General features: G+C 51.7%; 1 protein-coding gene across 1 annotated transcript; it reads left to right on the top strand.

The window, feature by feature from the left end:
• The first annotated feature begins 11,294 nt into the window (after positions 1 to 11,294).
• On the top strand, positions 11,295 to 13,819 carry ELFN2 (extracellular leucine rich repeat and fibronectin type III domain containing 2). The gene has a single exon (XM_054183040.1). The coding sequence runs from the start codon at positions 11,295 to 11,297 to the stop codon at positions 13,719 to 13,721; it is 2,427 nt and encodes an 808-aa protein (XP_054039015.1). The 3' UTR covers positions 13,722 to 13,819.
• The last annotated feature ends 208 nt before the right edge of the window (positions 13,820 to 14,027 follow it).

The following is a 14,027-nucleotide window of genomic DNA, read 5'->3' as shown; positions in this document are numbered from 1 at the left end:
GGGTGACTAAGGACTAGAAGAGAAGCAAAGAACAGTGTGGGGGAAGGAATAAGGGCTACGGCAAAGAATGAGGAGGGACTGCCAGATTAATTACTTGCTAGGGCTACCTGATTAAGCACCTGGAGGGAGATTTAGGGGGATGTGGCATCACTCACTGGTCATGGAGTGTATATTACCTGGGTTAGTAGGTGAGACGTTTATGTGCCCCTATTACCTGAGTGATACTCCTTTTCTTCTGTCCTTTCAGCTTGGAAACAGTCTGGAGCAAAGTTTGTTTCTCACTGAACACGTTTACAGCACCTAGGAAACCAGAGGCCCAAAATCAATTGCAGCCTCCATGTACTCTGCTACTAACAGCATCGGAAGAGGCAAAGCAGCAAATAGGTGGGAAAAATAAAAGACTGAAATCTGAACTGAGCAAGAACAAAGGAAAGGATGGGGTGTTTTTTAAATTAAGTTGTCCCCTATTTTTGATTGCTTCGTAGCTTGAATTAGCTTTGGCCTACATAATTAAAATGGAGGATGACAAGGTACCAGCAGAGACAATCGTTTTGTTGGGTTCTTTGCATGGATCATCTGTTTGCTGCACGGTTGCAGTAGGAAATGCAACACCATGAGTATACATATATAATTGTAGAGAGGGGGAATGAATAAACGTGTTTCAAAGAACAAGGAGAATTCTAAATGTCAGCAAAGGGGTATATGACTCACTCATTGGGAAAATACTATTATTGGATACGTAAGTAGGACTGTACAAAGCACTCAGAGGAGGGATGCTACTAGAAAAAAGGAGAATTAATAAGTGAAGGTAGCATTTGGATAAGTGACAGTGAATGAATGAGGAGATGTGCTTTAAGTGCCGCAAGCCAACACAGGGCCTGGAGTGAAAGCAGAGGGAGAATGCAGGGTGAGGGTGTCGAAGGATGAAAAGAGAGAGATATTGGACAATGAGGAGGAGCATTACTGGAGACTGCTGAAATACAATGGAACGGATGAGTGTTTGTTAAAGGACTCTACTTGGTTTTTGTCAGAATAACGGTGACAAAGTGTTTCTGTTCTACTGAGTTGGGATTAGGGAAATAAATGAGGTGGAACTCCATGGGAGGAGAGGAAATGGCTGTGCTGAGGAGGCAGGAGGAGGCCCAGGACTCAGCTGGAGCGAGCGTCTGCAGAGGTGGGTTAGGCTGCGATGGATGAGTGGTGTGGAGGAATATTGCCCTGTTTTTCAAGAGGAAAAAGCAGTGTTTAATTGTAACGGACAATTTGTATAGATTATGGACATGGTTGAAATGAGCAGTGCAGGATCAAGGCGTTTTGCATGAGCTCAAGCCAGGCATCGAGAATAATTAACTAATGCTGCTGGTACAGTCGACGACAAAGTTGTGGATTTCTTGACTCCAGAACATGTTGAACTTGAAACCGTTCAGTTGCCAAATCCAGGCACCATCCCAACTGACCTGTCCCATATGTCTGTCTGGTCATCCTCGCAGCCTGAAATGTGTGCTAGCACATCTGCCCAAGCAGAGGCCGAGGAGTCCAGCCACTTTGGTGAATGAATCAGTCCAGTTTGCAGCAGAGGCCAGGAGATCTCCAGTCCTGGAGGAGGAGATTTCCAGAGCCTTTAGTCTGGGTCCAGCTGGGAGCAGCACCAGTTCTTATTTTGGTTTTGAAACCCCGAATTTCCAGCAAGCTGCTTTTTTGGCTGGCTTGGGTTGATTGAGTCGGTAGAGAGACAGATGTAGGTGGATAATGGGGAGAGGGGGTGGTAAGTGGCAGAGCTATTGCCTTAGCGAGAGGGAAGGATGCCGTATAAGTACTGCCAGTCCCCATTCAGTGAGCAAGTGGTGAGTCAGGGGCAGGTACTGAGTCAGCAAGAAGGCGGACGGGTAGGTGGGTGGGTAGAGCACCCTGGCTAGTTCAGTACAAGCCACTCAGCCACACCACTGCACCCAGCTCCCCGTGGGAAAGTTGCGGGCAGTGGTTCAGACTACCGCATCCCGGTTTCTCCCCTTCCTATCTAGTTCCCTGGGCTGCCTTTCTGAGCCAGTGGGGCTTCAGCTAGGGCCCCTGGCCATGGCCTCTGGTGGGCGCGTTTTTTCCTGACGTGTTTATGATCCTACTTGCAAACACTGCCTCTCTGCGAGGTATGGTGGTAAAAGGAGAGGAATGAAAACAGCTGATGAAGGTAGAGAGAGCCCTTCAGCCTGCCTCACCCCAAAGATATCACTCATCCAGTTAGGGAGCTGGTGAAAGGCTGTAGCCGGGGCGGGGGGGGGGGGGTAGGGGGGGTAGGGCGGAGAGAGAAAAGAAAGAAAGAAAAAAAGAAATGAGGTAGAAACGAGAGTGAGAGAGAGAAAATATTTGAGAGATGAAAAGAAATTACCATACGGCAGGATCCTGTTATTCAACCTAATTTTCAAAGGACTGCAGCTGTCGCACTGAGATAATCTGTTAATTATAACAGTCATTGTGTTTTGGCAATGGAAGAAAAAAAACAGGCTCTAAACAAGGCAAGGTAGTGGGGAAAAGAGAGGGGAGGCTCGGCTGTGTCAAAATGCATGTCAGATGTTAGCTTGAAATATAGGTGGGCGAGCTGGCCAGGAGGAGGGTCCCTCCCCAGCGAGGCTGAGCTGTGCCATTGCCGGGGGGTGGAGGATGGAGGAAAGGTGGAAGCAGCCATATGGAAACATAATGTCCTGTCCCGTGTGGGGCTACTCCGCTCGCTGAATCCAGGCACACATTGGCCAGAGGAAGAGCTTTGAGGGGCTGAAGTATTCCCTTTAGCCTGTGCTGCCACAGCATTTCACTCTTGGGTGACCCGAAACAGCTTCTCCATGTCCCCCCACACCTTTCCTCTGCTTCTGCCCCACAGATCAGGACTACGTCTGCTGTATTTGAACTATTGTCTGTAGCAGCTTCTGACTGACTCTCCATTTGCAGGAAACCTGAGCACAGGGGCTGCCCTGTCTTTTGACATCTTGCAGACTAACTACTTGGTGCAATGACACATGACTGTCAGAGACACCCTGGCTGGGAAAGCCACTCAAGGGCAGCCCCTTCCTCTCACTGGAATGGTAGCTTGACCTCTGGAGGTTTCATACTGGAGTTGTACTGGGGTAGCTGCTTGTCCTACTTGGAGAGAGGTCTCACTGCCAGTGAGGGAACCTCTTTTAGACAGCGACCCAGGGGAAGGTTGGCTGGAAGGCAAGAGCACGTTGAAGGATGCTGGGATGCCAATGCTTGTGCCCCACAGGAGTTTGCAGGCCTGGAAGTATCCTCCACAGGACGACTGGCTGCCAGTGCACCTTGTGAAGTGATTGCTACCCTCAGCCAGCCCAGGACCTATGTGATTCCTTAGGCTTTGAGTTCCTCCAGCAGGAGACAGTAGTGAGCTGTACTGCAAGGGCTAACTCTCTTCCCTGCTGTACCTGCAGGGTACCATGTTTGGGGGCACTCCAAACTGGCACCGCTGGGTTGCTGGGGATGTATTTAGCATGCAGAAATACTGGAGGTATTCTTTATTTTGAGTGAGGGTATCTCTTAAATAGCTTGTGGACCTGCCATTCACAGCCAGCCCAGTGAAAGCTAGGAGCTGCTGTTGTAGGAAATAGGGCAGCAAGGCCGACACAGGACAGCAGAGGCATCACAGGGACCCTGAGGGGATGGGGGTCTTTGCAGTGACATCACATAGAAGAGTTTCTCCTGGCCTCATGCTGGACATGGTGCCCTGCCCTGCAGCTATGCCCTGCACAGAAACCAAGCCAGTGCTCCCACCCTGCTCCCTCCAGCAGCTCCCTCCCATCCACCCAGAGCCCCCACTCCTGGCCTGTGACCTGTGGCAGCTCACACGCACGCTCATGCAGAGCTGCCACTCTGTCCCTTTCCCCCTGACAGCTCGCAGAGAGCAGAGGTCATTCCCTGTCCCCTACAGCAACTCCCTCCCACACGCACATGCACAGACCCAGCCCTCACGCCCTGCTCCCTGCAGCGATTCACGCCGGGGAACGCATACAGAAGGAGTGCTCCCACCCCTTTTCCTCCAGCCCTTCTCCCATACACACACACTCACACAACCATGGTCGTCTCCCGTGATCCACGCACGCCCACGCGCAGCCCGCGCTCCCACCCCGTTCCCTACGGCGCCTTGCACACAGCCAACACTCCCACCCCTTTCTCCACAGTGGCTGCTTCACGCAAACACACCGTGCACACACACACACACACACACTCACAACCAGCGCTTCGCCTGGCTCCCCATGGCAATTCCTCCCTCCCCCCCAGGAGCCAGCCCTCATTCTCTGCTTCACAGAGTGAGTAACCCACATGCACACCCACCCCACCACCTATAGCAACTCCTCCACGTATACTCCCCCTCTGCCTCGCACCCCCCGAGCCGACGCTGCCACCCCTTCCTCGATGGTGACTCACCCCCGACGCACACCCATAGCACCTGCCCAGGCAGAGCCAGTCTTGCTGTTGCGCTCCCGATGGCAGGTCCCTACAGACAGTCACACAGAGCCCACGCTCCCTCCCCATTGCCGACAGGAATTATTTTCTAAGCCTTTCCACTGCCTTGGGTTTGGGCTCATGGGATGACACCAAGGGGAATAGTGTTTCCCAGGCCCCCCTCTCCCCTGGAGGGAGGGTGATGAAGGCAGCTTTATTGCTGCTAATGTTTTTTATGGAACCTGTAATCTCTTGACATCCTCTTCTACTTGGAGGAGGCTGCTCCCCGAGCCTACCACCATGCACACACTCCTGTGGGCTGCTGCCGCGGGCTGTCTGGGTGGAGCTGGCTTGATGCAAATCCCCCTTAATCTTCAATAATCATATTAATATAAAAGGTAACCATTTCACTTTGGAAAACAAAGGTGGCTCTCTGGCCTGCCAGGGAACCACTGGCATATGAAAGACCTTTCTGCCAGTATTTATCACTCTAAAATAAGATCTATGCTTCTAAAGCTCTCTTTTTTCTTTCATGCTTCTGAGCTGCTTCGTTTTTCTCCCCTGAGCTTTCTCATTCTCTCTTTCTTGCTGCCTAACAAATTAGGCATCTAATCGCTGTTGGGGAGGCGCGATGGGAGAGCAGGGGTTTTATATACAGCATCGTGTTGGGTTTTTTCATGGTTAGTCTTTAAGATGTTTGGCCTGGCAAAGGTTTGAAGTCAATGGCTGAGCATTTGCTTGAGCCTGGGTGCACGTGTATGGCAGAGGGGAACTTCGGGTTAACTTCTTCCCGTGCCCTGAACTGGCCAAAAGGCAGGACTGCAGAGCAGCGTGTCCTCGAGGCAGTCCTACAGCCTGTATTCCAGCCCTCTGCCCTTCCTCCTTGCAGGAACCCATCATTGCTGGCTGGAGTTTGAGCGCCGTGAGCATCCTTGCAGCAGTGTCCTGTGAGAAGCAGCTGAAATCCTGTGTGGTTTTGTGGGCTTCCTCACCTCAGTGTCCCGCTGGGTTCCTAGTGCTTTGGGCTTCCTTGAGTCAAGGACAGCTGCAGTTTAAGGAAGCTGCAGAGCTTCCTCCCCACTCATGACAGGCCCAGACCAGCTTTCAGAGGGGTGATTTTTCTCCCAGCAGGCACTGTGGGTTTGTATATGGTGAAATGAACCTGCCCAGAGTTGAACCATGAGATTTCTCTTGCAGCAGCACTCTGCCAAAATTCACACAGCCTCTAACCCACCCTTCAGCAGGACCCAGGATACCAGTTCAAGGGATGAAGGCTTTGTCTGGTTAGTGACATGAAAGCACCTTTTGTTGCATGACTTTTAGGGTGGCTCTACAGCTTTTTTTTTTTTTTCTTTTCTTTTTATGTTTTTGCCTAAGCCAGCTCCTCAGTCTTCTAGATTGTTGAAGCCACAGGGCCAATTTCAAACAAATGTAACATTGGGATGGATCTCAGAGATGCTGTGATCTTGTGTGTTTCATGAAAATAGGGGGATAAATTAGAGAAGAGACAAAGTGAGCGAGCAGCTTTCAGAGCACCATTAAAGGAAAGAGTGCTGTGGGAGCTCAACCCTTGGTGGATATCAGAGAAGCTGCAGTAGAAGACATTATCTCTCTCTCTCTCTCTCTGACACACACACACAAATGTCTTCCATACCACAAATCCACAGGTCATCAGCCTTCCTACTCCCTCTTTCCTTGGTCTCCAAATTCTCAGGGTTTCTGGAGGACCTCTGGGCACAGCCACAGGTTCTTTGCTGCATGACTTGATGGTAACTCCTGCACTAAATGGGAGCATCCCTGGAAGTAGCGGGGCTGAGAGGGAGGGGGCTGCTGTTGTTTAAGTGCCATGCTTGTGCTGTGAGCTTCTCCCGTGGCACTGTACTTTCACTATAACCAGGGGCAAAGGCAAGGACCATCTCTGGGTGGTGACTTGGAGCAGCTGCAGTGATGCTTACACCAGTGTGTGTTACAGAAACTATCCAGCAGGTGTGGAGAGTCCCTCAAAGTAAGGCACCAACTCCCACTACTAAGTGCCCCTGGGAAAGGCCCCTTTCTCGGAAAGTGGTTAGAGAAATCCTGGAAGGACCTTGAAGCCAAAAGGGGGGAGACGGAGCCCCTTGGAGATGGCGTTTGTGCCCTGAGACCTACCAGGAGCAGGCAGCACACTAAGCTGGGAAGGGGGCTGATGCCCAGCTGCAGCACAGAGCGTAAGAAAGCAGCAGGAGCTTTGGCCTGGTTTCGGGGTGTCTCCAGAGGAGCCAAGAGTGTTTGGCAGGTTTTTAATGCATGCATTTCTAACGGGAGGCTCTTAGCACCGTTTAAGCAATGGTAGAATTAAGCGCTGGCTTTTCCAGTGCACTGGGCCCCAGGAGGACAAGGTTGTCAAGATGAGAATTCCAGGCCCAAATTGCTGCTGTATGGGGCTTTTCTGGTTGCCTTTTTACACCGTGGCCCCTAGACCCTGTAACCTCTCTCAGTCATGGTCCTTCCACCCCCTCAGCCCCCAGCTTGTCTCTGTCCCTTATATCATGCCTGTCCACACGTTCAGTGGTTGTATTTTAATCTGCCCTCATACCTGGCAATCTAACTAGTGACTGTACTCCTGTGCCACCCCCTGTGCCACCTTGATCCCAGAGCCAAAGGGTTGTCTGTTGCTATCAGGACATCCAGCTCCTGACTCAGACTTGGAGCTCTCCCCTCTCCATTTTGCCTTCCCTGCTCTCTCCTCTGAACAGGGGAACCATCCCTGTGACCTTCTGCTCTTTTCCAAACACTGTGGTGCAAAGAAATGCCAGTAATATTGAGGCAGCCATTAGTAGGGAATAAACCAGAGGGAAACCACTGGGAGCTCGGAGCTGATGGGTTGACTTTGTGCCAGCCAAGGAGGGTACAGCCATTCATGGGCACAATGCCACTACTGTTCCTTGATGCTCTTGCATACGTGAGGATGGCCAGGAGCCGAAGGCACGTTGTAAGAGCCCTCTTGGGTTACACTGAAGAGTGTTGGAACCCTACAGACGGATAGGCTCAGCACATGGGGGTGGTGATCTTTCACCTGTCCTACAAAACAGATCCCACGTCCCATCTTTTCCCCTCACCTGTAACCACAGCCTCCCTCCAAACCAGGCTCTCCACAACTCATACATCACCCCTCCTCGGCTCTCCTCTGGGCTGAAGTTGCTTGCCTTTACTCTCCCTGCCCACCCTCCATCCCTGCATCTTCTTGTTCTTTTGCCAGTCAAGGGAGGGAAACAGCCAACTCCACTGTCAGCACCTTTAAGGCCAGCAGAAAGGACAGAGTGTTGCTTCCTTGTCTTTTTGGACTCCAATGCTATTTGATTTGGGTTCATTTGGCTCTATACAGTTGAGGGAGGGCATGGTGCTGATCCCCATCCCTGGCCTCCCCTTGTCTGTGAATTGCCAGTGTCAGGGAGCAGCTGCCCCCTAAAGGGTAAAGGGTGGCTGTGGTGGAGCTGGAGACCAGGACTCCTATGGTGTTTCTGTGGCAGGGACTGACAGCACTGGGCTGAGCTGAAATGGGGTCCTGGGCCATGGGCAAGGGATGAAGAAGGCCACAGATTGGGCTGTCCTTGGGGCACTTAAAACTAGTGTGATAGTGGGGAGGCAGGAGCCACTGCAGGAAGAATGGCAGGGTCTGCATATTTCTTGTACACAGCCAACTTGGACACCCAAGGGGACCAATAAGTTTGGCTTGGGGAACGGACTGGCCCTTCCTTTGGCCTGTGGCTGAGGCAAGGTTGCACAGCCAAGGTGGGAGGTAGATGGGAAGCAGGTCTTCTCTGCGTGGTCCCCTTGTTTTTGACACATAGCAAGGATAAACACTACCTTCATTTCCATCCACCCCCTAACCCAGCTGAAGGAAAGGGGTCTTTCCTTCCTTTCCAGGCTGCTAGAACATCTCCCCTTCCAAGCCCTCTATGTGCTGCCTGAGTGCAGTTCCCTGAGAGGGATGGGGTGGCTCTCAGCGATTGCTGGGGCTGCTGCAGAGGAACAGGGTCCTGTCCTCAAAGTTTATCCCCGTGCACCATGAACAAGCTACTGCAGGCAATGATGACTTCAGCACAGCATTTGGAGCAGCCTGCTCCACCAGAAGGGGTCAAAGCAAGCGGGCTGGGATGTTCCTGTATGGAGTTGGATATTGTGCAGGGTATTTGGTGAGGTGAGACAAACAGGCCAAAGCATAATGCTCAGAGAAGGATGCTGGCTAGAATCTGGGCTGAGCTTTTCACTGCTTGCTCAGGGGCTGCCCCAGCCTCTGCTGGGGTGGACGTAATTTGGGCAACAATGTGCAAAAATTGTGATAGTATCTGCCACTCTTGTTCAGTGGAAGAGACCAGGCAAAGTGAAGGAACGTTAGAGAGGAAGCTGAAAGGATGGTGTCAGGAATTGGCTGTGTCTCTGCATTGAATCACCTCTGGAAAAGGTGGAACAAGAAAGGGGACTGGCGCTGAGGAATATTGGAGGCCTATGGGTCCCAATCTGTGGAGAGCCAGATGTGCCTCCTATCTGATACATCTGGGGAGACAGTGTCAGGAAATTATTTCTTATTGGATTATAAGGCTGAGAAACAAAGCAACAGACTGTAAAAACCTCTGCCTTCTGCTTCAGTGCTGGCTGATGCAAAGCTGAGGCAGCACCTGGAGGCCATCATATGACAACCATAAATGACATGAGTTTAGCAGCCTCAGATGATGAGCTGTGAGGAACAGAAGCTTTCTCTCTGTCTTTTCCATTGGTCTAGCTCTTCTCCCCCTCCCTTTCTCCATCTTGGCTTTACTTTTGGATTATTGAATATTTAAGTGTTTCTCTGTGACACTATCTCTGATCCTTTAATCCAGCTGGCCTGGTAATTCCACAGACCCAAATCAGCTCAGATTTCTCCACAGACGTAAGCCTTGTTCCTCAAGGGCTCACTCCTCCTCCATTTATCTTCCTTCATTTTATTTCTGCCCTTTGTGTCTCTGTGCTAGAAATTGGTTCAGCTTTTGCAGCAAAAGCTTTGGCGATATCTTTAGTGAGCAGCCTCCCCCCAAAATAAAACGGGCAAGAGGGAATCTTTATTTTTCATTAACTGAGAATCCTTTTCTCTGATTCTTATTGTTTTCTTTCTCCTCAAAATTAAAAAAAAAAAAAAGAAAGAGTGCTGTGCCCACATGTTTTATCTGCTGTATGAAATTATTTCCTCTGCGCTGCCTGAGGATACCCCTGCCAGGCTCCTGTCTCAGCACAGTGGGAGAAGGGTTGAAGCTGCAGCCAGAGGGAAGGGTGCTCCAGGCTGCCCTTCCCAGTCAGAACCAGGAGCTTGCTCGGAGCCCAGAAACACACTGAAGCAAATGTCACTTTGCCGCCGATTCCTGCTAGGTGTCCTGTCCCACAGTGTTCATAGCCCCCAAGGAGAGGTGGCAAAATAGAGAGGTGGAAGCCGCGCACCCCTCTTTGGTGGGGGGTAGGTGGGTGATGTGCTCCAGCTCAGGACTGCTGGCATTGCTGGGCGAGTGGCTGGAGGCTGGTATTTCACACACCGCCTACACCCTGCACCCCCTCCAGCATGCTCAAGCCAGGCTGGATCACCTCAACAGCCTTGTCCCTGCACCAAGAGGCAGGAACAATTTTTAGAGCACAAGTAGTTACACGTGGCTTGAATTATTTATCCCTCTTGCATCAAGGCAGAAAGGAAACAATGAAAAAATATTGTGTGGGTTTTTTTTTTCAGGAGGGGAGGCTTGTCTGCATTTTCCTTACTTCATGCATTCTGTGTACATCATTTTCAGGCAGCTGAAAATCCGTGGCTTTGGTTGTGCTTGGGGCTTGCCTTTGTTTACATTAGGAGTTTTGAGCCACCCGCAATAATAGCCTTTTGTTCTCCCCCCTCCCCCCCCCCCCCCCCCCCCCCGCCCCCGATGCCTTGCCCCAGGTCTCTGGCTGTGATCACATGTATTTAAGGGAGCCCGGACACCCTTCTGCGTACCCCTGTGATACGAGATCATACGTCGTGAGGGTTCCCTTCTCAAAGGCTTATCAGCATGGCAGGCAGTCCCACTCCTCTCTTGCTTGCGCCTCCCCCCAATGCTGTCTCTTCCCCATCATCTCCCTCTTCTCATGAAACCTTGCTGTTCCTACTCTTATCTCAAAGACCTCCTCCAACTGATGCCTCTTCTTGTCTCCTGTGTGCTTTCTTTTCCAGATTCCAGTGACAGATGGATCACTCTCATGCGCACTTGCTCTTTCCCTCTCTGTATTTTTGTTTTCGACATGTTTGATCTGAAGCTCTGAAGCTTCTCAGAGGGAACCCGGGAGAGAAGGAAGAGAAGGAGGAGGAACCGAGGCAGCGTGAGCGACAGAGGAGGCAGCCCTGCCTTGTTCTTCCACATCACACCGTGGAGGGGTGGGGGAAGACTAGAGGGGGAGGGCTTGGGTTTGTTTTGGGGTGGATTCGGTGTGGGTGGGGGGTGGGTGGGAGGGAGGAAAGTGGAAAAGGTGGGCAAGTCGCTCAGGAACATCAAAGAAGATTCATTACCCTCAGTCTGAAATTTTGTTTAGAAAAGAAGCACAAGGGAGTTCCCTTCCAGACCAAACACCTGTGGTCATAACTTCTGAGTGTGCTGGAAGCAGATTGCACGTGTTCGCCCTGCTCCGTGCTCCTGGTTTGACCCAGAGGGCAAAAAGAAATAATGGTGACAACACCTAATAGGACTGGGGTGCTCATGCCCTTTCATTGCTAAACCCCCAGTTACTGTCCCTTTCTCTTCCCTCCGCCCCTTGGTTTCCTTTTGCTTTGGTCCTGAAATTTGAGGTTGGTTTTCGTTGTGTTTTTTCTTTTCGTCCTGATGAGGGCACCACTGCAGACCATGATGTGCCTGGGGTTGTGGGTAGCTGCCCTGCTCTGCTTGATTTCCCCTGGCACCGTGCGAGGTGACTGCTGGCTGATTGAGGGGGACAAAGGTTATGTGTGGCTGGCCATCTGCAGCCAGAACCAGCCCCCGTATGAGACCATCCCCCAGCATATCAACAGCACGGTGCACGACTTGCGTCTCAACGAGAATAAGCTCAAAGTGGTGCTGTACTCCTCCCTCAACCGCTTCGGCAACCTGACCGATTTGAATCTGACCAAGAATGAGATCTCCTATATTGAGGATGGGGCTTTCATGGGCCAGTCAAACCTCCAGGTTTTACAGCTGGGTTACAACAAACTCACCAACCTGACAGAGGGCATGTTGCGGGGCATGGCTCGTCTCCAGTTCCTCTTTGTGCAGCACAACCTGATTGAGCTGGTAACCCCTACTGCCTTCTCTGAGTGCCCCAGCTTGATTAGCATTGACCTGTCATCTAACCGTCTCAGCCGCCTGGAGGGGAACACTTTCACCAGCTTGAGCAATCTGATGGTGTGTGAGCTGGCTGGCAACCCCTTCAACTGCGACTGTAGCCTCTACAGCTTTCTCAACTGGCTGGCACTCTTCAACAATGTCACCAAGAACTATGACCGGCTCCAGTGTGAGACTCCTCGGGAGTTTGCTGGGTACCCCCTCCTGGTACCTCGGCCTCACCACAACCGCAATGCCATCACCATATTCCAGTCCATGTGCAGAGGCGGCACCATCCCCTCCCTCTCCAGGGTCAACCCCACCCCTTATACCCCTGACTCCCAGCGAGACCTGGATGAAGGCTCAGCCATCAGCCCTGGGGACTTCCTCTCAGTCAAGCCTCCAGCCTCCTCCACTACTGACTCGTCCTTCAGTCCCAGCATCAAGCTCCATGATGTCACCATCACCTCAGCCATCCTGATGGTAACCATCCCCATGCCCTACAGTAAGATGTATGTGCTGGTCCAATACAACAACAGCTACGTTTCTGACATAGCAACACTGAAGAGCAAGAAGGAATATGTGACTGTCAACAAGTTGAAGGCCCACACTGATTATACTTTCTGTGTGGCCTCCATCCGCAACAACAGGCGCTACAACCACACTTGCCTGACCTTTGCAACCCGGAGCAAAGGCAGGGAGGACCCTATTTCCAGTACTTCTACCACCACACACTATATCATGACCACTCTGGGTTGCCTCTTTGGGATGGTCATTGTCCTGGGGGTGGTTTACTACTGCCTGCGGAAGCGGAGGATGCAGGAGGAGAAACAGAAGTCCCTCAATGTCAAAAAGACCATACTGGAAATGCGTTATGGATCAGATATTGATACCAGTACCATGGTCCATCCTTCCCAGAAACTGGGTGAGCCACCAGTCATCCCTGTCTCACGGATGTCCTCCATCCCTTCCATGATTGGGGAGAAGTTGCCCCCATCAAAGTCAATGGATGCTGGGATGGAGACTCCTAAAGTCACCACTAAAGGTAACTACATTGAGGTGCGGACTGGTGGTGGGGATGGGCTGGAACGAGCCCAGCGGGATGAGGACCTGAGGGAGCTTGACAATGGGCAAGGCTCAGCTGCTGAGATCTCTACTATAGCCAAGGAGGTAGACAAGGTCAACCAGATCATCAACAACTGCATTGATGCCCTCAAGCTGGACACAGCCTCTTTCCTGGGTGGTGGAACTGGTGTTGACTCAGACATGGCCTTTGAGTGCCAGTCCATCCCAGCCAGTTCCTCGGGTGGGCTAGAGCGGCCCAGCTTTCTTTCCCCACCCTACAAGGAAAGCTCCCACCACCCGTTGCAGCGCCAGCTCAGTGCTGATGCTGCCGTGGCCAGAAAGACCTGCAGTGTCTCCTCTAGTGGCTCCATCAAGAGCGCCAAGGTCTTCAGCTTGGATGTGCCTGACCACCCACCACTCAGCAAGTCTGACTCCAAATACATTGAGAAGGGCAGCCCACTCAACAGCCCTTTGGATCGTCTTCCCTTGGTGTCCCCGGGCGCCATCCACCACTTGGAGGTCAAGCCTTCTTACCATTGCAGTGAGCACCGTCACTCCTTCCCAGCCCTGTACTATGAGGAAAGCGCTGACACCTTGAGCCAGCGGGTGTCATTCCTCAAGCCACTCTCCCGGTCCAAGCGAGACTCCACGTACTCCCAGCTCTCCCCCAGACACTACTTCTCAGGCTACTCCTCCAGCCCTGAGTACTCATCAGAGAGCACCCACAAGATTTGGGAGCGATTCCGGCCTTACAAGAAGCACCACAGGGAGGAGGTTTACATGGCGGCTGGGCATGCCCTGCGGAAGAAAGTTCAGTTTGCCAAGGACGAGGATCTGCATGACATCCTGGATTACTGGAAAGGAGTCTCTGCTCAGCAGAAGCTGTGACTCTCCCTCGCTCTTTCCAAGGAAACAATACAAAACAAGACCCCCTCCCCAACAACCAGAAAAAAATATGCCACTTGACTGTGAAAAATAAACCAACAACAAAATACTCCCGACAAATACAAAACTGACAAAATTGTTTCTTAAAGTTTACAACAACAACAGAAAACTCTCACACACACAGACACACACAGACACACACACACACGCCGAATTGTCTCTACTGTGTTACGGGGACCATTGTTCTGCCTGCAGATGGCTGGGAGGAGCGTCCTGCTCTGACACTGTGGTAACAACACTGGAGTGTGG

The sequence above is a fragment of the Rissa tridactyla genome, chromosome 1 (assembly GCF_028500815.1).
Source record: "Rissa tridactyla isolate bRisTri1 chromosome 1, bRisTri1.patW.cur.20221130, whole genome shotgun sequence".
In the NCBI taxonomy this organism is placed as follows: domain Eukaryota; kingdom Metazoa; phylum Chordata; class Aves; order Charadriiformes; family Laridae; genus Rissa; species Rissa tridactyla.
The sequence above is the reverse complement of the archived record's forward strand: the minus strand, read 5'-3'. Positions and strand labels throughout refer to the sequence as shown.

Coding starts and splice junctions, on each gene's coding strand:
- ELFN2 (XM_054183040.1), top strand. CDS start 11,295: ATGAGGGCACCACTGCAGACCATGATGTGCCTGGGGTTGTGGGTAGCT.